The following is a 23,697-nucleotide window of genomic DNA, read 5'->3' as shown; positions in this document are numbered from 1 at the left end:
AATTAACCTTTCTTAGGGTTTTTACTGAAGTCTCTAAAATAGATCTGGACTTATATTACAAGTGTGTAGTAAGAGTAAAACTGGTCTCCAGTTTTGGAGTCTGTAAGCCAGTGGGAAATTTGAATGAATGAGCAACTTGCAGATTTGTCTCTTAGCTTAAAGCTAAAATTGTGCAGAAGGTCTCTTGAGCTCCCTGCCTGTCGTTTTTGACCAGTGTGAGTGTCCATAGCTTTCTAAGGAAAGCGAGTGATGATTCCTCTTGAAGAAAGCTGGCAGGACACGGTTCCCTCTCCTACAATCGTTTTGGCTATTTTCAGGTTATCTCCTCTGTGTACCTTACATATCATTCATTAAGATAATGCCATCTATTTTTTCTTTTTTTTTTTTTTTAAATGCTGCCACACTGACCAATGCAGAATATGCCAGAACACCATAAGCTTCCTCCAGTACATAAATCTTTGTTGGTCTCTTCTGATTCTTTTGAGAACTGCCAGAACAATAAAATCAGAAGAATCGGTTCTTGTGTTTTTATTCCAGGCATATCCTGGAATTCATCTGGACTGGCGGTGTCACCAGTGATTTATCGATCCTGAACTATCTCCAGATCTTATTTTAACTTGCATAAAATTCTTCTCTGGGTAATGACTAATATCTATTCCATCATAGATTTTTGGCTTCTTATGGCATTTCTAAGTTCATTATGAATGTAGATTGTGTATTGGATTTTTCTCATTCTGTGTAAATGTTATAAGTGAGGAAGATCCACTTGACTCTTACCCAGTTGGCTTCTGATACCCAGATTATTATTTTTCAAGCTGCCAGGGCTTGTACGTGCTGAGGTATCGTACATCTCGACTCTTCATCAGCTGTTCTTTGCTCAGAGTTCTGGCCTATACTTTCTTCTGAAAAGAACATGTTCCTCCACGTAGCTGAGGAAGTTTAGTCCTGAAAAATAATTATTACAAGAAATTGTACAGAAGCACATTTTATTTTATTTTTGGTTCTAGCACAGGTAAGACCCTTCACTAAGGACTGCAGTGTAATTGCAGAGTTGTTTCTGACTGAATGGCTTGCTGGAGAAACTGTAACACCACCTTATGGACTATATATTTTGTGTTGTACAGTTATAACCAGTCACTGTCAGCATAATTTAAATCACTAATAATTTGTTTGGTCATTCTGCAGAGAACCAGTAACTCACCCATAACAAACATTTATAATGTCTCTTGTATTTGTCTGTAGACTTCTGGTATTTTCCGGTTGGGGCTGCCATTCTTATTACTATTCTGGCATATTTTTGTTTCTCCAGCTGTCCACTCTGTTTCTGGACATACATAAAGGACTTTCTTTAAGGAGATTGACATTCTGGACATTCTTTAAGGAGGAAGTCCTAAAGGCACAAGAGCAGGCTGTCCCCAGCTGCCAAAAGACGAGCCGGCGGGGAAGAAGACCGGCCTGGCTGACTAGAGAGCTCTGGCTCGAACTCAGGAGAAAGAGGAGAGTCTATGACCTCTGGAAGAAGGGGCAGGCAACTCAGGATGACTACAAAGGTGTAGCGAGGCTGTGCAGGGAGAAAATTAGAAGGGCCAAAGCTGAGCTAGAGCGCAATCTGGCTGCTGCTGTAAAAGACAACAAAAAATACTTATTCAAATACATTAGCAGCAAAAGGAGAGCTAAGGAGAATCTCCAGCCCCTAGTAGACGGGGGAGGGAACACAGTGACCAAGGATGAGGAAAAGGCTGAGGTACTTAATGCCTTCTTTGCCTCAGTCTTTAATAGTAGGGCCAATTGTTCTCTGGGTACCCAGCCCCCAGAGTTGGAAGATAGGGACGGGGACCAGAATAGAGCCCCCGTAATCCAGGGGGAAATGGTTAGTGACCTGCTGCACCACTTAGACACTCACAAGTCTATGGGGCCTGATGAGATCCACCCAAGAGTACTGAAGGAACTGGCAGATGTGCTCACTAAGCCCCTTTCCATCATTTACCAGCAGTCCTGGCTAACTGGGGAGGTCCCAGCTGACTGGAGATTAGCAAATGTGATGCCCATCTTCAAGAAGGGCCGGAAGGAGGACCCAGGGAACTACAGGCCTGTCAGCCTGACCTCGGTACTGGGGAAGCTGATGGAGCAGATCATCCTGAGTGCCGTCACACGGCATGTGGAGGATAACCAAGGGATCAAGCCCAGCCAGCATGGGTTCAGGAAAGGCAGGTCCTGCTTGACCAACCTGATCTCCTTCTACGACAAGGTGACCTGCCTAGTAGATGAGGGAAAGGCTGTGGATGTTGTCTATCTAGACTTCAGTAAAGCCTTTGACACGGTTTCCCACAGCATTCTCCTGGAGAAACTGGCTGCTCACGGCTTGGACAGGTGTACTCTTCGCTGGGTAAAGAACTGGCTGGATGGCCAGGCCCAAAGAGTGGTGGTGAATGGAGTTTACTCCAGTTGGTGGTCGGTCACAAGCGGTGTCCCCCAGGGCTCTGTGTTGGGGCCAGTTCTGTTTAATATCTTTAGCAATGATCTGGACGAGGGGATCGAGTGCATCCTCAGTAAGTTTGCAGATGTCACCAAGTTGTGCAGGAGTGTTGATCTGCTTGAGGGTAGGAAAGCTCTACAGAGGGACCTGGACAGGCTGGATCGATGGGCTGAGGCCAATTGTATGAGGTTCAACAAGGCCAAGTGCTGGGTCCTGCACTTGGGTCACAGCAACCCCATGCAACGCTACAGGCTTGGGGAAGAGTGGCTGGAAAGCTGCCTGCCAGAGAAGGACCTGGGGGTGTTGGTTAACAGCCAGCTGAATATGAGCCAGCAGTGTGCCCAGGTGGCCAAGAAAGCCAATGGCAACCTGGCTTGTATCAAAAATAGTGTGGCCAGCAGGAGTAAGGCAGTGATCGTGCCCCTGTATTCGGCACTGGTGAGGCCGCACCTCGAATGCTGTGTTCAGTGTTGGGCCCCTCACTCCAACAGAGACATTGAGGGGCTGGAGCATGTCCAGAGAAGGGCAACGAAGCTGGGGAAGGGTCTGGAGCACAAGGCTGATGGGGAGCGGCTGAGGGACCTGGGGTTGTTTAGCCTGGAGAAAAGGAGGCTCAGGGGAGACCTTATTGCTCTCTACAACCTGAAAGGAGGTTGTAGAGAGGTGAGGGTTGGTCTCTTCTCCCAGGTAACAAGTGATAGGACGAGAGGAAATGGCCTCAAGTTGCACCAGGGGAGGTTTAGATTGGATATTAGGAAATTTTACTTCACTGAAAGGGTTATCAAGCATTGGAACAGGCTGCCCAGGGAAGTGGTTGAGTCGCCATCCCTGGAGGTATTTAAAAGCCGTTTGGATGAGGTGCTTAGGGACATGGTGTAGTGGTGGGCTTGGTAGCGTTAGGTTTATGGTTGGACTCAATGATCTTAAAGGTCTTTTCCAACCTATACGATTCTGTGACTTGAGTCTTTTTTTGTCTTACTGACACCAGGCATAACTTTTATAATGTTTGAAAAGAAGTCTTTGTAAATGGAATAAGCTTTTGCCCAAAATCTTGCCCTCGGGATTAATCTCAATTTGTCCTTCCAGCATAGTACCGTAGCCTAGAACATGGCTTTGCAAGCTAACCCTGAAATCCTGCCAGGTTGTACTCACATGTGTATTTGCACTATCAACTATTTGTTTTCCCTGTTCTTTACTCGCAATCAAAACCCAATTAAAATTTTGCCACCAGGGTAATTAGAAGTTGAGTCAGAAATGTTTTATATTTGTTTTCATAACTGCAGGTCTTTGCTTATACTGTCCAAATAAAAATGGAGTATCTTTCTTACTTTCCTACTCCTTCTTTGCGAACAGCTGTCTATGAAGTTTGTGCTGTCCTTTGCCTTACTTGATATTCTATTCTAGTATGTGTACAATTAAATTCAGTTTTTATAGTAAACCTTTTGTATAAAAAGTAAGCATTTACATTACTTCATCATTTTGCAGTGAGGTTTTATGGTCAGGGACTGTACATTCCATTAGCATGTTTTTGATTGCTTCTGCATTAGGAAAAAAAATCTACCTGTGAAAGTAAACTAATTTGTTTGTAAGCATTTTTGTAGAAGGTGTCACTATGCTATACTATCAGTGCTGAATCTCCTACTTTACATGATTTACCTTGGTGTTTCAATTATCATTACCTAGAAATTTTAACCTTCTAATAACAATAAGTACTACTTGCATTCTGGACTTTTTTGTAATTTTCTATTATGTTCTCCAGGTTCACAGTAGAACAGGAAATTGATCTGAAAGATGTCTGGAGAGGTCTTGGAATTACAGAGCTGTTCAGCAGTAGTGCTGACCTCACTGCGATGTCTGGTAAGCGGTTCTTGTGTTCTCTCAAGGTATATGAGGAAGTACTAAAATCACCTAAAGATAACCAACACACTCTTCAAAGTGGTATTATGGCGAAAAAAAAAAACAAACCACCTGCTAGCAATTTTTTGATCCTTTGGGATTTTTGCATAATGTAAGTGTGTGCTCACTGTAGGAGCAGTTAGGGCAGGGGAGAAATCAGTCAGCGTATGTGTGTGGGGTGGGGGATTTTGACCTGGGAAAGTTCACTCCAAGTATTTCAGAACTGGATCTCATTAGAAATGTAGAGAAAGTGTAACGCTATGCAAGAGGCAGATCCACATTAGAGCAATGTATGGCTTCAGTGCCTTGATGGCAAATGGGATTCGCACAACAAGGGGGTTGTCGTCTTTTATCTCCAGAGGCTATTTGTTCACAGCATTAAGAGCATTAAGCTGTTGTACAATTAGTCATCTCCCCAGATACCTGCTGTATTAGAAACGGCACAGGAAAGAAAGACTTCTGAGATAAAAGCAATTTAGTCCCATATCCTGCTTGCCTATTTCAGTACATTGTCAACACTTCATTTTCAGAAGTTGAAATATCCAATACATTTAGAAATTCAGGTGGAAATGAGATATTTATGCTTCTGTTAGCTCCTAAAAGGTATTGAAGTGGCACAAAAGGTAGTTGAGTCATCCTTGCCCGAGAAGTTGTTTTATTTTTGCATAACCACACAAGCAGTGTATTTAGCATGGTCTGTCTAGACCTGAGTTTTGGCAAACCCACTTGTTCTCTACCTAGAAGCATGTGCCAGTGTGAGATTGCTGTCATTGTTCTTGGAATTTATGCTTCTATCTTGCTCCCTGTATGTGTTTCTGCTCTATGGGTTACTGCCTAATCAGCCAGATAGATTCTTAGCTGATGGGAAATACCTGTTCTTAATTGTCTGCCTCTGGAAGCAGTCACAACTGTGTGGCTTATTCAAAATAGTGGTAATGAATGTGAGCCTTCCTCTAAAATTTACAGCAAAAATGTTTGCAATTTTCATATGCTTTTCACTTTTGCTAAGTTTGATATATTTTTTTATACTATATCATGTAGCTTATTCCACTGTTCTGCCACTTTCACTCTTCCAGTGAAATTGTAGGAAAAGCTGGAGTTGGGTAATATTAAAACAATTTGAATAAATGAAAAATCCTTATTTAAAAAATACTGGTTTTCTTCAGAAAAACACCTTTAGTTTCTCTGCCACCCCGAAGAAAAGTAAGCTTTCTGATAATTTCTGGTGTATATATAGCAAAGTATTTACTTGAGGAAAAACACTAAGGAGAACGGAAAATACCCAGGGCAGATTGAACCATAAAGGCAGTGCTTGGCCCTTATTTCATTTAATGTAAAATTCACCTATATATCAGGGACTAATTCTGTAGTCAAGAGGTTAGCAAAAAGATTGGCACTTGCTTGTGTTTTAATCCATGCGACTAATGACTTGTTTAAAGTTTTATATTTTTTGCAATTGTACTGTACAAAATCAAAATATCATGTTTTGCATGACTGAATAAACTCTGCCATTTAAAGATTAACTTCTTTGTTAAGTAAAGTAGAGCAGTGTATAGAGAGAATTCATGAGTTTTACTGTAACACTTTTGCTTTTCACTTAAAACAGCATGTGCCACCAGGTGATGAAAAGGTCATTCATAAATTAAGAATAAGAAAATGTTTTTGAAGTAATGTCTTTAATGAAGACCCCACTGTTGATGCTATGGAGATGAAATTTTAAGTAATTAAAATACGCTTCCTATTTCTATTAGAAATATGTTTCCTATTTCAAATTAGAATATGTTTCCTATTTCTAATTTTCACAATGTAAAATGGGGAGGGAGGAGGAAGGGCAAAAAATAATTCTGAAGAAAAATGTTGAAAGCTTGCTTTTGTAAATATCCAAATAGTATCTCAGGTAACAGGGAAGCTGAAGCCAGAAGTTTACATGCATCTGTGTCAGCCCTCTGGAAAATTTGGCACTTCATGCAACTTTAAATGCAGATATTTGAACAAAATGTGTGTCTGGACACTTTTAATTTAGGAATATACAAACCATAAAAGAAAAAACTAAGGAGATTTTTGAGAAATTCTGTTGCATTTAAAAATACTCTCCTCCCCCTCTCCTGTTACTCTTGCCTTTGGATTATTGTCAAGGAGAGCCTTCTGCAGTGTCATCAGTGGCCCTAATCCTGTAATCAGATCCAGGCACAGATTGTTGAGTTCAGTGAAATTCGATGTGGGCTTAGTGGATATAAATCAAATTGCAGGATTACAGACTTATTTTTCAATATTTAGGATTCTTTGCTTTTTGCACTCATCTGAAAAATGGAAATAGACGAGTCGGCTTTACCTTCCGGGATGCCTGGATTGTAAGCAACCAAAGAGAAAGTATTAATCCGGATGCACATTTTAAATGTTGCTCTCTTGCAGAAATTAAGTTCTTTGTCAATTAATACAGGGGAGTAGGAGGACATTCCTATTTGGCTGTCTAGTTGCATGTATTCTGACTCTGTTTCAGCAAAAGACTTTGACAGGTTTTACTTGCATCTCTGATTCCATCAGGTGTTCAAAATAATCTTGAAACAGCTTCTGGTATTTGGGATTTTATAATTTACGCAGCACGTAAACTTGCTACTTGAGTATTTTGACACCACTTAGGACTTACCCTTGAACTAATTTCAATACTAAAATTCTCCTTCCCTTTCAAATGATTATAATATTTCTTACTGTTGTGTAATGCCTTAAGTGGCAATTGCTTTTAACCTCAAGGTGACCTGCATTTCAGTAAGCAGTGAAGTAATCTTAATGACTTACTTTCACAATATAAAGGAGTTAGAAGAGCACCAGTCCAGTAAATAGTTCTTCAAAGTTTTGACTGAGGTAGGTACAATTTTTCTGGGACAACCTCAGCTAGAAAAGCCATTAAACTTGCATGTCTTTTTAAAATTAGAGTTGCAGAGCAACCAGTTGGCAGCTATGAGTAGGAGTTTGCAAGCATCTGGAGTGTAATGACAAATGGAATGTGATGCTAATGGAGTCATCTACATTAGAAGTAAGCCTCAGATTACTCCCATACATTAATGGGTATCTAGGCTAGGGGCCTGCAAAAAGCTTAAACTTTGATACTGAATCTCGATGGGACTTTTCTGAGATGCTAACAGTCACATCATGTTGTTTGCTATGAAAATCCAGATTCAAAGAAACTACTAGAGAAAATGACATGATAGTAGATACTCAGGTAAGCTCCACCTTATCCACAGTGAAAGCCATGAAAGAAAGATGCATAATAATGACAAGATTTGTATCATATTGAAGTATTGCAGTTGGTAATTTGACAATCATAAAATAGAGCAAAGAGAAGAATGCCTGAACACTAGGTGACAACATTATGCTTGCATATGAAAACAGATTCATTCACTTCAGGGAGAGATGAATGAGGGAGATGTGATAGTTGCAATATAAAGAGAAAAGTCTAGAGAAAGCAAATTGGGGTGTGGAATTGCTCTTTTCACCATCCAAGGACAAAGATAGCTAACGAAGTGAAAGGCAACAAATTGAAGCCAAATAAAAAGTACTTCTCTTATGGAAAACTTAACCACAGAGATCTTTGGGTATTCCTTGAGGTCATGAGATTGGTAGGATTAAAAAAAAATGCTTCAGAGCAATCAAAACTATCTATTCTACATTGAATAAAGGCATTCTATATATTCTGTGGATTAGAAGCTTGGTTTAGGGTATAAGGCGCATGCTGGGTGAGAGGATCTTTTTCTTTTGTAAGTTGTGCTGTAGTTTTCATCTGTAAGGCTGCTTATATCTTGTTCTGAAGCAACAATATTACTATAGCTGGAGCAGTGTGCTAGACTAATTGGACATACTGGTCTAATCTCCAGTGGCACTTCTTGTATTCCTGTCAACTTAAGAAGATATTGTTTATGCTGTCTGAGTTAGGGTCTATAAGCTCATCGGATGGAGACCAATCTTCTGAGCTGCTAAGTGTTCTGACCAGAAATACACCTTGGTGTACCATAAGCACCACCACACTATGCAAAATAAAGTATTCAGGATGAAAATACAGAGTATTGCTGTGAATATTACAGGTCACAGGAGCAGGCTTAAGTGCTGTAATAAAAAAAACTGTGATCGAAGGACATGATTAGGCTAAGTGGGCATTTCTTTGTCTGTTATTAAACCTAAAAATTTATTTGGGTTTAAGATAAGGAACCCCAAACCAGCATTTTTATATAAAGGCTGCAAAATTATTGTTTTCGTTTGGTATGTGCCACATAGCTCAAATGCTCAATAGAGCCTTGAAATGGTCTCAAGCAAGGATAGCAAAATACAGCTGCCTGGAAGGTAGAATTTGCAGAACTGACCAATAACTTACCAAGAATCCTGTTAACTGACACAAAGGCAGCACACATAATGTGAGACATGCACAACAGGAATTACTGATGTGCATGGATCTGTCACCCTTTTTGCCTTGGGTATCTATTACCACCTATGTAAATGTTCTTGCACATCCAGTGTTTGTTCTAAAACATTTTTTTAAAACTTGAGTCTTAACGGGTCCATAATGGAATGGAAGCTTTAGGAGATGACACTTTAACACTTGATTGTAGTATTTAGTTAGCTTGTGATTTATTTTTTACAGGTAATGCTTGAGGCTTAAAGGTGATGTTAGTGCTGGAATGCAACCACATTGTGTTTTTGGGTGGCCTTTCTGTTAACAGCTGAGGAGACAAAAGCTGTGAGAATTGTGCTTAGTGTTCAAGATAAGTAGATGCTGCATGTCCCATGTTTTAAAGTAACACGGTGGAAACTTTATCCTAGCTTTCAAGATAGCATTACAGAAGGCTCGGAACTGAAGCCTAGAACTGGTACAATAGTTAGCAATCTAGTATGTGTTTTACTACACACAGTCCCAAAGGCAATGATTTGAGGCTTTTGGTGAGATTTAAGTTAAGCAGCTGAACTTAGGAGATTTACTTCAGTTCTGAGTGTATGTAGCAGTGAAGAGATCTGCTGGGGAGAGACATTTTAAACTGGTGTCTCTTGTGGTTTTGGCTTGCCTTAGTATTAGAACTAGTGGCTATCGTGAGAGCCAAAATAAATTAGTAACAATTAGATAAATAGTCCCAAGATTTTCCTCCTTAGTCAGCCTTTAGCTAGAGTTTTGGTGTTGAACATTTTGTGAAGGATCAGAAATGCAAAATAGTATAGCTGTCTCACTGGGGTGGTTAGATTAGATTTTCATGGTTGTGTATCCCCCTGTTGAGAAAGCTTTTATTCCTTTCTTAACTGCCAGTTGTGCTCTGTCATTACTGTGGATTTTATGCAGGTACAATAAATGTATATCTAATCCTTGTTATGTCTTTCTGATGAAACTTAGTCAAACAGATTAAATGGTGTTATGTGTCTTGCTTCCTGCAAGGTGCTGAGTATTCCAATAGGTCTGATCATTTAGCCACTGAGGAAAAGTAATGAAACATCCACTGACTTAAGCAGGAGTAGGCTTAGACTGAAATTAAAATACTGACAAAGAAGGATGGAAACAAACAAGACTGAAAAAAACCTAGTTCCATGGTGGTTTTTGCTATAAATATTTATCTTCAGCTTCTTTTAAATATAATGACAAGAAGAAAGAAAATACCTAATTTTTGTGGAGGAAGTCTATATTGCACCTAATGCGGAAATAAAATTCTTCATGTATAAGTATTTGCCTTATAGTGTCATAATCCTTTTTCCCAATGGTTGCATTTAAAGTCTTGTGTTCGAGGATTGTCTTTTACTCTGTCTGGTATACTGGTGCTCTAGCCAGTGCCAAGCTATGGTAATACCCATAGTGTAGGAGAGTACTACAAATTAAAGCGAGGTAAATGGTGCTATTAAAGGTATTGGCAGAAGGTATTTTAATGCAGCTCCTATGCGCAAAGCTCTTACCCTTCCCTGCTTGGTATGGAAGGTGGATAATAGTGTTGGGGTTTTTGGCAGTGTTTAGTTTGTTGGTTTTTTTTTTTTAATACTTCAGTCTTACTGTTGAGCCACTTGAAGTATGTTTCCTTTTCCTCTCCAGATAACAAAGAACTTTACCTTGCAAAGGCATTTCACAAGGCATTTCTAGAAGTTAATGAAGAAGGATCAGAAGCTGCTGCTGCCTCAGGTACCTGACTGAAAAGCAGAACTAAATCAAATGTCTGGTTATTCTGTTAATTAATTTTTTAAAACTGACTTGCTGTACAGCCAGGAAAGCTAAATAGCATGTAGCATGAAGACACAGCATAGCAGGTATACTGCTTTTCAGAAGAGAATTCTGGAAATGAAAAGTGTTAGCATCTTTTTTTTTACATGGTGTGTTTCACAAATAATTTTGAGCATCCTGTGGAAAACCTCTTCCTTATTTTGCTTCTGATTGTCAGGAGGGTATAGACTGCAATTTATGTTTTCTTTATGGAACTTAAGCATTTGTAATGTTTGATCTGCTAATTGAGATGGTCAGAGGCATTTGATCCAGAAGAGTTAGAAGGAGTTGAGAGTTGTTGCAATTGCATTTTAATAAGCTCATATAGAGAGATGCAAGGAAGTGCTAAATGCAAAAACATAGCTGGCCCCTATTAATGCTAGGAGGCCAGGTGGTTGGTTTACTTGGTTATCACATGCTTTTCCTGAAAATAAGTTATACTGGTTGCCAATATGTATCATTAGGTGATTTCTAATTGCCTGTACTTGTACCAGTCTTTGAGGCAAGGAAGAATGACTTCCCCAGTCATGAGTATCAGTAACTGGGTTGAATTGTAACATTAACATGGACAGAGATTACTGGCACGCATGAGTCTTTATTAACAGTGCAATGAAAATGTAAAAGTTAATGAAACACTGGGAAATAATAATAATAATGGCCTGGAGAAATCCATGCATCTCCAAATAAAAATAACAAAGAGCCAAATTCTGCCTGATTCCCAGTTAATTTTACTTTCAACATCTTCATTATTTAAAGACTCAAGCTAAAAGCTACAAGATCAGCCCATTTAGTTGTTGCATATTCCATAGTTATTAAGGGTTACCTTTTACTATCAACTGCAGGCTTGGAGCTGTTTAAAACAGGTCAGCAGTGCTGTCTAGCGTGATGCATTTTCTTTCTACAAGTGAGCGGGAGTCATAACTCCTCTTAAGGTTCTGGGTCTTAAAATTTATAAGCTGCTTCCTCAGCCTGGGAAATTGTGCCACTCTCCATTGTTAATCATTCTTAAAGCATAAATAGGCATGGAATTACTCTGTAGGTCTCTCTCATTTTCAGTTAGATTTTTCATGCTGTTTCTTGGTGATGCTTAGAGCTGAGAGTGTGGGACTGCAGTGTCTGCTCATGAGCTTCACAAGTATCTCATGAAGAGCAGGAGAATGTGCAGTGATATTTAACAAGTTGCTTATGTTCTTTTTCCTTTAGGAATGATTGCCATTAGCAGAATGGCAGTGCTGTATCCTCAAGTTATAGTTGATCATCCCTTTTTCTTTTTGGTCAGAAACAGAAGAACAGGTGAGAATGTTGCAGACTCTTCCACATTTTTCACAGTACATCATCAAGTATACAAAAGAAAATGGCATATTTTCATCAATGAACTGGCCTTGTATTATGAATTTTACTTCATTTGTCTTAAAATACCTAATATTGAAAGACTGACCTTTTCTATGTCCCCTTAATGTTTCTCCACATAAGACACCAAAATCTGACATAATCCTCAAAATATTCACAATTACATGATTAAAAAGCCCAGGGAAGAAAAATTCACCATTTTTCTTCAGAGAACACAGTGTTACTGCCCTGAATATCCATAATCATTGTATTCCGTAAGAGCTTGGCTGTAGTAAGACCAGTGAGATATGTTCCCGGTACCAAATTATTTGCATAATGGACAGATATTACAGCTATGAATAATTCTGTTGTGCTCTTTAAGTGTTCAGTGGCAGGCAAGGGATGAGAACAGCACTCACTAGCAAGATAGGCAATGATTAAGTAATTCCTTAGTTTCATATTTGTAATTTGTCTTAATGATGTGGATGTGACTGGGTGTGACAAAACAGACTATCGTATGGGTCTGTATGTTGTGGTATCTTAACATGTTCTGTGAGCAAACTCTGGTAGGTTCAGTTTGGCAGGTTTTTTTCTGTATTTGAGATCCCCATTGTAGGTATCAACATTTATTAAACCATTTAGATTGCAGTAATACAGTCTAGCTAGGTAGGGTCACTTGTGTGCAAGGCACAATACCACCTCTTAGGGGTCTTTTTGACCAAAACTAATTGAGTATCCTTGCTGTTGTAGACACATAATTAGGCAAAAACGTGTCTGGAGGAGGGTATCTGCCCTTTTCCCTGCTTGATATACAAAAATCTCCCCAAAAAGAAAAAGTTTAAATCGGAACAGAGTAGAGCTTGGTAGCGTTGGGGCAGTTCTTAATGTTGCACAGGCCTTGATGTTGCATGTAGAAAGAGGAATTGCCAACAACTGTAGTTAAATCCTGAAAGCTCGTTACTAATCTAGAAATGTAAGGTTAGAAACCTTTTGAAAAAATCTGTGATGATTACCCTTATTCTCAAGAAGGCCCTAAGTGCTCATGATTGATTACTGTGTTTAAACAGGTTAGATAGAAATGTATAAAATGGGAAAGATATAAATGGTGATTAAATAGTGTAGGGGAGCAGTATTCATACAGAGAATTCCTTGTTGTGGGTTGCATGCTCTACAGTAGAGTAAATCTGTGAACTCAAAGTATCTATCTGTTAATAATTGTTAACTGATTGGTGTGGTGGCTTCTGGGGCTCACTTTTAATTCGGTGAGGAACATTGTCCAGCAGCTCAGGCATGTGAGGGTCAGAAGTGATCATGAAGGTTACTCTGATTAGGTGTTCATGTTTCAGTTAAGGTTAGCTGCCACCTTTGGAGTCCCCCAGCCTAGACACCAGTACTGTGTCATAACCACTTGACATCAGTGGCAGTACTTCATGGGCCTTCATCAGAACCATTTAAATGAAAGTGAACCTTTGTGTTGATTTCTGGTGGGTTTTCAATCCAAACCTTCAGAATAAGCAGAGGGGCACTGAAATGCAGAGGATTTCACTGTTCTTCTCTGTACTGTATTGGTTCTGAATACAAAGAGGTCCTCTTCTCTAGGGCTGTTGGTCCATTGCCCTTCACGGCTATCAAGTTCTCGGAGACATACGTTCCTATAAAAATCGTGCACCACATGCTCTAGAACTTACCAGTATTTGTCATCTTTTAACCTCAACTTTTCCTTTCAGTTCTGACATCTTTCCTTCCCTCCCTTCCTTTCTCACTTTTTCCACAGGTACTGTGTTATTCATGGGAAGGGTAATGCACCCTGAAGCAATGAATACAAGTGGCCATGACTTTGAAGAGCTTTAACTGCCACCAGCTACCAAAAAGAGGAGATAAGCACATAAAGTTTGAAGTTAATATATTTAAGGTTTGCTGTGTTTTCCCCCAAGACATTGTTTAAAATGCTTTCAGATCTAACTGTGTGCAAGTCAGTTTCCAGAGGAAAGCTTACAGTATTAAAGTAAAGGTTCTGTTTCTGTCATTGTGATTGCTGTGTCCTTAAAATAAAATTGTGTACATGTCAACAACTGTTTCTTGTTCTAGTGAATTGTAAAGCAAAAAACCTTGCAAATCCATTATTCCTCATTTTTTTACAGTCCAAAGACTGACTTGATCAATGAGACAGGAGCAGAATGTGTGCAGCTCTGATTAATGCAAATGGCAAACCTTGATGATAATTTATAGAGTTGAAGAACTACATCTGGACAATGTGATCTCTTTCTGTTCCTGTAAAAGTAGTAAACAGAATGCGATACACTGTCTCATCAAAGTTAATGGAACAAATTAAGCCTAGTGGATTTTATTCTATAAGATAACCGGTAGACTTTGTGTGAACTCTCCCACATGTGATTCTAAAATGTTGCTTTTATGAATGCTCCTGCATGCAACTCTGCAATTCACCTTCCGTAACTGTTGATTCCAATAAAATTTGATCGCATGACTATTTGAGACTAGTCAGTGTAGAATAGCTATGTATGTGACTGAAGTAAAATAGTTGAATAGTAATGTCATTCGTGTGGCCATATTTTTCTCCCCCAAAGTAGTTGTTCTACTTTAACCTAAGCTTTGCAGTATCTCACTTTAGTGATCTAGAATGATCTTTCTCAAAGTAAAAAAAAAACAAAACACCCCAAACAAAACCCCCTTAATTTTAAGTGTCTAAAAATGTTCTATTCATAAACAAATGTCTAAAAGAACAACATAATCCTTCTTATTCCTAACTTTTTATTGAGAATAAACTGAGAAAGAGGAGAATGAGACATGCCACAAGTAAATATTAGCAGGGGAATTAGTTGCTGTTTCCATTTGCAAGAGGAGGAGTAGTACCAGTTGTCACCAGAGAAGCATACATTATTTCTTCCCTCATTGTGCAAAATATAAAAAAGAACAGAAGTTATTAAAAAGGTAAGAGAGAACAGGAGAAAAGAAGGGAGGAGCTCCTTTGAAACAGATCATAAATACAAACTTTTGGATAATAAGTGGTGTCTTCTCAGTCAAAAGGAGTTTTGTATTTTGAATCCTATGGGAAGAAATGCGTATTGGCTGAACTTTAGTTTTAGTTATAGGCTTCTCTGGCATACATTCACTTCAAAACAGCATAGATATTGCTCACAAAGTTATCCAGGCAAGGAGGACTTCCAAAATTTGACACATAGTTCACTTTTTTTTTATACTGCTGGTGCAAATCATGCAGGCCAAACTGTGAAATGATGGATGTTCTCCATGGAGGCTGGTTATGCTCCCTCGGAGAAAGAGCATTTGAACACATTTCTAGCCCTGCCTCCTTGAATTGTTTAGTTCTGTTGCATGGGAGGAAAATGGAGCTCCTTGGTGTATTGCTGTTGCTTATTACCCTTAATGTATTATAGTCTGGACTTGGTGAGACAGTTTTTATATTCAAATTTAGACAAAAATTGTAATTTTAGTTCTGTATAGCTAAAAATGTTATGCTTGGGAGAGGAAAAAAGGTAGTGCTGCTCAGAAGGAGCAGGGGCTAATTTTACCAAGATACAGAACTAGCCTCACTGCAGGTGAAACCAGCTCCTTTGACATGGAGTTATACAAGGGCTGGTTCTTCATGTTTAAATGATTCTATGAACATCACCTAATGTCTGTAAAAGTGACCCATATACTAAGGATCTCTTGTGGTTTTAACCTTACGTGAGCCTGATTTTTAAGCTATTATATTTTTTCAGGCTAATTTTTGAGGTGTTCACTCTGATTTGGAAAGACATGTGAAAACAGATGACAACCATCCACCATGTTTATTTTCAGTCCATCAAAAGTTCTTCCTGACCAATTTTGTGTTTTCTTTGCATTAGTTCCTTCCAGCATAGATGCTTCTTACCAAAGGCCTGCAGATAGATTTGAACTAAAACTATGGAATTATGGAAGGACAGCTGCCACTCAGAAGTATTTATAGAGGATATCAGGCAAGTGCACAGACTTCCCTAGCAGTTAGACTGAGCATAGGTATTAAGTGGAATTATGTAGAATCACATATTCCAAATCCGATTCTGAGAATGGCCTCAATGGGCGTATAGGAAAACCAGCAGAAAGAGAAGTGCAAACACTAGTTATTTCACTTGATACTCTCCTAGTCCTTACAGATGCAAAATAGCCATTTCATGTTTCTTGAAAATTGAGAACTATCTGGTTTTCAACAACATGAATTGATTTATTACCAAGTTATGCAAAGATGTTAGTTGTAGACCACGAGAACAGCTCTCAAACAATACTGGTTTTCAGTAGTGATAATATCTTAAGTATTGTTACCAATTTATTGAGGTATATGAATACTATTCCATTGTGGTTTTTAATCTAGATTTTGTATAATGTTCTTTTCAAAGATGCTATTGCTTTTTCGAGACAAAACTAGCAAAATAATTTTGTCTTTGCATTTTCTTTGGTAAGGGGAATTTGTCAATAGTGGCTCGTATGTGAGTTTAGGTGTATAGTCTTAAAAAAATAATAATTGTATTTTGTGTTGGAGGCTATATCAGAAAATAAATTACTGAAACTTCTATAGTTGTGCTGTGTAAGTGACCCATGATGTGACAGTGTCTACTAAGATCCTCCTGTGATGCAGATGGAGTTTAAGCATGAGATGCAGTTCCCTAATGCTGTAATCTTCTGTCTTTCTTGCATACATCTACTGGAGTCCAGGTGGAAATGCTTTTCAGAGCTGCAACTGGAAAGAGTACTTTCCCTACAAATCCTTTTAGTAGTGGTGTCACCACTGGCAACTGACTTAGTTAACTAAGCTGATCCCACTTCTACATGACCATAAGCAGCAAGCAATTTTTCCAGATTAGTACTACATTCAAACAAAAATTTGTCATCTTGTATGAATTAGAATGTTTTTGTTGCTGTTTCAAGCACTAATTTTCATTATCCTTCAAAAGCCTTGATGATGGCATAGTAAACTGTTGTTTAGGCTGATAACACTTGTACTTAATGGGAGCTAGACTGACTTAAAAAAAAAAACCAAAACAAAAAACAATGAGTTTCTGTGAATCAAGTACATGATATTACTCAAAGAAATAAGATCTTAGTGTTATACCAGAAACAAACAAACAAAAATTAGTCAAAGCTTTTGTGGCTAATTTTTATTTTTCAATGATGGATAAAAGAAGAAACCACAAGATGTCACTCTATCCTAAGAAGCTGAGAAGTACTTTCTCATTGACAGTAATCCTATGGGAGTGTTGGAAAGCTGAATATCCTGAATGGGATTTAACTATATGTAGGTCTTCATAAAATCAATGAGAGTTGCTTGAATTTGAGAGTAAAATTAGACCCAGGTGCCTGAGGTTAGTAATCGGGGCAGGGGCTAGAAACAAACCCACCCCCACCTCCCCCCTGCTTTGTGTTGCAGACTTCTCTGATTCTTGATAACAGATTGCTGGATTAAGTTCATTGCTCATAGGGAAATTTTTGTCCAATTCATAGCCTGCATGATTGTCTTGTGTACTTAGTGTGGGGTGAAATAAAAGCAAAAGTTTGATTATTTTTTTCCCCCCAACCTGTCTCCATGAACAGTAGTAGAGCTGTACTGTGGTTACTTCAGCGTGTCAGTACTACAATAGGAGACACATTTTCTTGACTACAAGAGAGAAGTAACTAGGGTTGAAGCCATTGATATGCTGGACCTGTTATTCTGTTGTTGTTCTCTTTTGCTTACCTCTTTTATTTCCCCCTTCTGTTGCTGCCTTACATACAGTCACTAGGATTTCTGCGTGAGCAGATTTCCAGTGTGTTTTCCCCTTGTACAGTGAGGTTACACCACTGTCAGGTGTTCTACTCTCTTCCTGGGGAGGAGGCAGTATTTTTCCTATGAGGATTTTCTGCAAAAGACAACAAGGCATACTCCAAAAGCAGCATTTACAAGCTAATTCTTGAGTTGTTTCTGTCCCTTTTAATAGGCAATCTTTGCTTTTGTCCCTACAGTGGAAAATGGAAATATATGGATTAAAGAGATGGATGATTTACCCCCAAAACCCAGGGCCAGGGAGGAGGAAAATGGTACCTTAGGAACTCAGATAATACCAGCAAGAAGTGAGTTCACTTCCCCTGTGAGCTACTTTGCATCTACTGACACAGTTGATGAGAAATTGTAGATTAATTTAGCTTGTAAAACTGCAGTCCCCAAGGATTTTGTGTCAAGCTGCAGTAGTTACAGGGGTCCAGACAGAATGAAGACTCTGCTTGCTTACTGAGGACCTTTGTTAATTGGTTCAGTAGCTTGTCTTTGGCTTCCAGCTGGAATTGGTTAAGGGCTATAAAACAAAGTTACATGAGAAACCATTCGCAATACACAAACATACTTGGTACTGTAAAACTCATGAACAACAGTACCTATCTGTTACCTCCAATGACCAGGGCTTCTCAAGTGACATTCTCTTTATATAAGATTGCTCTTACAACAACATCCACATGAATGTGTTTCATTTCACAGCAGTAATTAGAAGCCTGAGTCATGCACCAATTTCTCTAGGTATTAGGCAAACTGAATAAAAAGACAAAAGTCATGTAATAAAATGCAGTTTAAACTGCAGTTTATAGACAATAGCATAGTGCAATAGTCAAGGCTGTAAGGCTAATGAAGGATATTGGACATTCACAGTCACTCTGGCAGGCAGGTAAATGGAGAAAGGTGGTGAAGATAAATGTATTATCCAGACAATAGGTGAGTCTCAGCTCCACACGCTATTTTAGAAATGGTGCAGATTTCAAAACACCTTACAAATGCAGCCTCTGCCAAGCACAGCAAAGCTCAAAACATTGGCAGCTGTTCCTAAAAAGTATGGTATGCAAAAGTCTTCATGGCACTCTCTACTTTCGACTGTGATCAAATAGCTTCAAAGGTTTTTTTCTTAATTATGTGTTTGCAACACTGTGTTCTGGAAACTAATCTGGCAGATAGTGGTAGTAAAATTCTAGGTATACTAGGACCTGGCTGAGGAAAAAGATTGAAAATGTTCCTGCAGCTGGGGAATTTAGCCCATTGCCTGAGTTTTTATCTTTTCAGCCACACTGAACCACAATATGAATGATGTTTTAGATATGACCTGTGCTTTACTGATAACAAGTTGTTTTACTATCTAGCTCTCATAAACACATATCTTCCCTATGGAAGAGTCATCTTTTGGACAAACTGAGGGAAGAATTCCTACAGAAAAATGATTCTGTATTTGTGCAGAAGTGCTTTTCAGTAAGGAAGAAAAAAAAACTTACAGAGGAAATCTGGACTGTGTCTAAATCATGTCTTTGTACTCTCATTAAAGGGTTGGAATTGGTCATGGAAAAATCCTGTTTTTTCTTTAAGAACAATTTTAGATGGCCTTCAACCATTCCTTCAATTCAAGTATTCAAAAGAGTTTAGACCCAATCATAGTTTAACATTTTTACTCTATTTACATGTATTTGTTAAGAATCATGTTTTAAAACCAAGCAACTTGCAGTGCTGGAATGCTTACAAGCGGTAACTGTATGATAGCATTGCCTGAACAGAATGAAAGAAATATGTCAAAACATGCTAAGAAATAAAAGACATCAAGAAGTCCATCTTGCCCTGAGACCTGTAAGGGTCATGGTCTGGACAATGCCAAATCTCACCAGAACCAACAGTCTGATACAAAATGCCTATTTATTTGAGGCTTTTGTCGTTGTCAATATACTTTGTAAATGGCATATTTCTAAAGGTAACAGCCAGAAAGCTGGCATAGTTTGACACAGAAATTAATAACATTTCACAAGTTTATTACAAGAGAAATACTGGTCTTAAAATCCATCGGTTCTCCTGGGAAGTGTTCTCTTTGGGTCAGGCTGCAGCTTGGAATTACCACTGTGTAGTCTGTAAAACTCTCCTGCCAACTCTGAACCCAGGATATGTCTTCATCAGCTGAGCTGCTGTTAAAACCCTCAGTGAAACCCACAGAGAGGTAGAAGAGGCTAGTTCTAATGTTGCTGCTGCCTGTTTTACATATGTGTCTCCACTGATTTTTCCTCTACAGAATTTTCTCCTTGGTCTAAACAAAAAGAGACCTGGAGACAATGTGCTACAGTTTATAAGTTCACTTCAGATTTTTTGAACAGAAATTATTTGCAAATTGTCACAATATTTCAGTGCTAGTCTTACTGCTATAGTAACATAGGGTGCAAGTTGAAGAGGCTAACCTTGAATACTTTTAATTCATTTATTTTCCAGTGTCGTTCCAAGTTTAATGTGTATGCATCTATGGAACAAAGTGAGGAGGTGATCTCTTGATTACTGACCTTTTGAATCATGACACATGTGGGACAGAGAGCTTGGAACCATGAGTAAAATAGCTTGCCTTGTATTGAGCACTTATAAAAGCCAAGGACGTTACCATTTCTTCCTCTTCGCTATGATGAGTACAACAAGGTAGGCGTAAGCCATCCAAAGGGAGAAAGTGCAGTTACCTCTGAGCAGAAATTAAGGAACGTCTAGTTCCATAACCTTAAATGTTTAAATCAAGCAAACAATCACATAGTGTCCAAAACGCCCATAGCAAAAAGCATCATCAGAAAAAGCTAAACTTAATCAGAGTCAGCTGGAGCCTGTTCCACATCCCTTTGTGGTCCATAAAAAAAACCAAGATTGCCATTAGTTTCAGTCAGTTTAGGACCATGTGCAGATTTCTCTCGGGCTATGCCCTGAAGCATGAGTACAAAAAACCGGGTGGGAACTGACATACCTATGATTTTGTGTGATTAGTAAGAACTCAATTTTTGCCCAGTTTGCAAAAATGACTTCAGGCCACTTACATGAAAATATGAAATGGACTTCTAATCACAGTGTTTCTACAAAAAAACCCAGTCAAGACTATAAGCATGCAAGATGTCCCTCACAGCATCCTTCTGGACAATTGTCCAACTGTGGGATGAATGGATTCATGGTGCCCTGGGTGAAGAACTGGCTGAAGGGCAGGGCTCAAAGGGTTGTAGTGAATGGGGCTACATCTGAGTGGTGACCGGTCACCAGCGGTGCTCCTCAGGGCTCAATTCTAGGGCTAGTCCTGTTCAATATATTTATCAATTATTTGGATGCAGGAGTTGAATGCACCATTAGCAAGTTTGCTGATGTTACCAAACTTGGAGGTGCTGTTGACACTCTTGAGGGACAAGAGGCCTTGCAGAGGGATCTAGATAGATTGGAGCATTGGGCTGTGATTAATGGGATGAAATTTAACAAGTCAAAGTGCTGGATTCTGCACCTGGGATGCAGTAATGCCAGGCACAAGTATAAATTGGGAGAGGACTGGCTGGAGAGCAGCCCTGGAGAAAGGGATCTGCAGGTCAACAGCAGGGTCAATATGAGTCAGCAGTGTGCCCTGGCAGCCAAGAGGGCAAACCGCATCCTGGGGTGCATCCAACACAGCATAACCAGCCGGTCAAAAGAGGCGATTATCCCGCTGTATTCAGCATTGATGCGGTCTCACCTTGAGTACTGTGTGCGGTTCTGGGCCCCACCATTTAAGAAAGCTGTGAAGGTCCTGGAATGCGTCCAGAGGAGGGCAACAAAGCTTAAAAGGGCTGGAAGGCATGTCCTTTGAGGAGCAGCTAAGGACTTTAGGCTTGTCTAGTTTGGAGAAAAGGAGGCTGAGGGGTGACCTCATTGCTCTCTACAGCTTCCCGAGGAGGGGAAGTGGAGAGGGAGGTGCTGATCTCTTCTCCTTGGTATCCAGTGATAGGACGCGTGGGAATGGTTCAAAGCTGCGCCAGGGGAGGTTTAGACTGGACGTTAAGAAGCATTTCTTTACCAAGAGGGTGGTCAAACACTGGAACAGGCTTCCTAGAGAGGTGGTCGATGCCCCAAGCCTCTCAGTGTTTAAGAGGCATTAGGACAATGCCCTTAACATGCTTTAACTTGGTCAGCCCTGAATTGGTCAGGCAGTTGGACTAGATGATCGTTGTAGGTCCCTTCCAGCGGAAATAGTCTGGTCTGTTCTATTCTATTCTAAGACGTAGAATTTATAAAGGTGTATTTTGTGTGTGTACACGCGTGCATGCACTCCAGTTAAATGTGGACATACTATGAGAATCACAAATACTGTTGCTATTTTACTGTTATGTTATAATAAGTAAGCAAAACCTAACCTAAGTATCTTTGCATGAAACCATAAGATAATGCAGTACAAAATAATCAAACCACTCTGTGCCTCTTGGTTTAGAGGCTGGAGGACTTTTCCTTGGTGCAGGATGCCTGTAACGGAATAAAAAGGTTGCTTGCCCTGCTCCCTTTCTCAGTAACTGTTTAGGGAGCCTAGCTTGGCTAGGTTCCTGTCTTTAGGTTCCTGAAGTTAAATGAGATGAATTCAGGCCTCTTGAGACTGTTGGCAGCATATTCCTCTGCCTACAATCATGGCACAGAGAATTCACAAGGTAAATATAAGTAGACAGATGAAGGCAGAGAATCCCGAGGAAATAAAAGGATATCAGTGTTTAACACGATGGGCAGTGGCAAAGCTCACCAGCCACCCAGCCACTGTCAACACAGAGGGCCCTGAAGAGGAGCCACGACCCCCATTTGAGGAGCTGGCATAACTCACTCCCTTATATGCTGCCTCTGTGTTACTTTGCATGTATTTTCTAGATACAGCAACTTGTTAGTAGATTTATTGGCAGTGCACTAAGAAGTATCTTTAAGACAAGTTAATTCAGGCTCTCTTAGCCTTGATAACACCTGCTTAAAATATGCTTCCTTCCATGAATGACAAGAGTGCAGAGATTATATTATGATAGTTCCATGACAAGTGACTTCCAAAAAGCAACATAGAAGGCTATTTTTCAGAAGGGCCATTAACCATCTGGCAGCCCATTTTCCACCCTTCATTGTAAGCATGATAATCTGAACAGTATTCAAGAAAAAGGCAGATCAAAGTCTTTGCTGTTTCCACAGAAAATGGATCCTGACGACTCCATAAACAAAGGTTTTCAAGTGGAAAACATGTTTTACACTTACATCTCTCATGCTGTAAAGCCCTGCTTATTTTTTACATTTTCTGTACAAAGCCTTTTTTTTAAATGGAGCTTGGAGATTATTCATTTTGCAGGTATGGTCACATTCAGCACAGACGTATGGAAGACACAATCTCCTAATAAACTAAAGGGGATCTATGATAGTGGTGTTCTTCTGTGTGTCACACCATTGTAAGTATGGCAATAATGCTGCTGGTGACTTACGCTGCTGTAATACTCTAAACCTGCACAGACACAGCAGTTAGGACTCGGTTTTCCCCAACGCAGATGGTAGAGGAGTATAAAATCACAGTCTTTGCTCCTGTCCTCCATCTCAGAACTTACCTAGAACCTTGCAAGTTAAAAATTTGCTTCACGTGGGGCAAGGCTATTGTGTAGGAACATGCTATTTTACCTGCTTAGCTGACAAGCAGTCAGCTGAGATCTGAAGAGAGATGGTGGCTCTGCCTCTGCTGCGATGCTGGTACTCCTTTTGGCTTCCCCTCGACTCCTGTGCCTGTGATGACCCAAGAGAGGACCTGACTAGCAGGTGATATGGTCTAGTGGTTTGCATGCCTGCATTTCCTTCCCATGGAGGGGATGATGCAGAGGGATGGTGGTTTGAATCATACGGTTTTGTTCCAATATGCATCTGGAGCACTGCCAGGGCACACACTGGACTCAGAACTGGTCTCTGATCCACCCATTTGAGTGTAGTCCAAGTGACTCATTCTACAGAAAATAACAT

General features: G+C 39.6%; 1 protein-coding gene across 1 annotated transcript in view; it reads left to right on the top strand.

Moving 5' to 3' along the window:
* The window catches only part of SERPINI1 (serpin family I member 1), a 54,558-nt gene extending 39,927 nt beyond the window's left edge, over nucleotides 1-14,631 (top strand). Inside the window, exons 6-9 of the mRNA XM_072868341.1 lie at nucleotides 4,236-4,333; nucleotides 10,428-10,514; nucleotides 11,796-11,885; nucleotides 13,696-14,631. Of these exons, the coding sequence (XP_072724442.1) occupies nucleotides 4,236-4,333; nucleotides 10,428-10,514; nucleotides 11,796-11,885; nucleotides 13,696-13,772 (352 nt within the window). The 3' untranslated portion in view covers nucleotides 13,773-14,631. The remainder of the gene's footprint in view (nucleotides 1-4,235; nucleotides 4,334-10,427; nucleotides 10,515-11,795; nucleotides 11,886-13,695) is intronic.
* Nucleotides 14,632-23,697: the final 9,066 nt, after the last annotated feature.

This window comes from Ciconia boyciana, chromosome 7 (genome assembly GCF_034638445.1).
Source record: "Ciconia boyciana chromosome 7, ASM3463844v1, whole genome shotgun sequence".
Lineage (NCBI taxonomy): Eukaryota > Metazoa > Chordata > Aves > Ciconiiformes > Ciconiidae > Ciconia > Ciconia boyciana.
The sequence above is the reverse complement of the archived record's forward strand: the minus strand, read 5'-3'. Positions and strand labels throughout refer to the sequence as shown.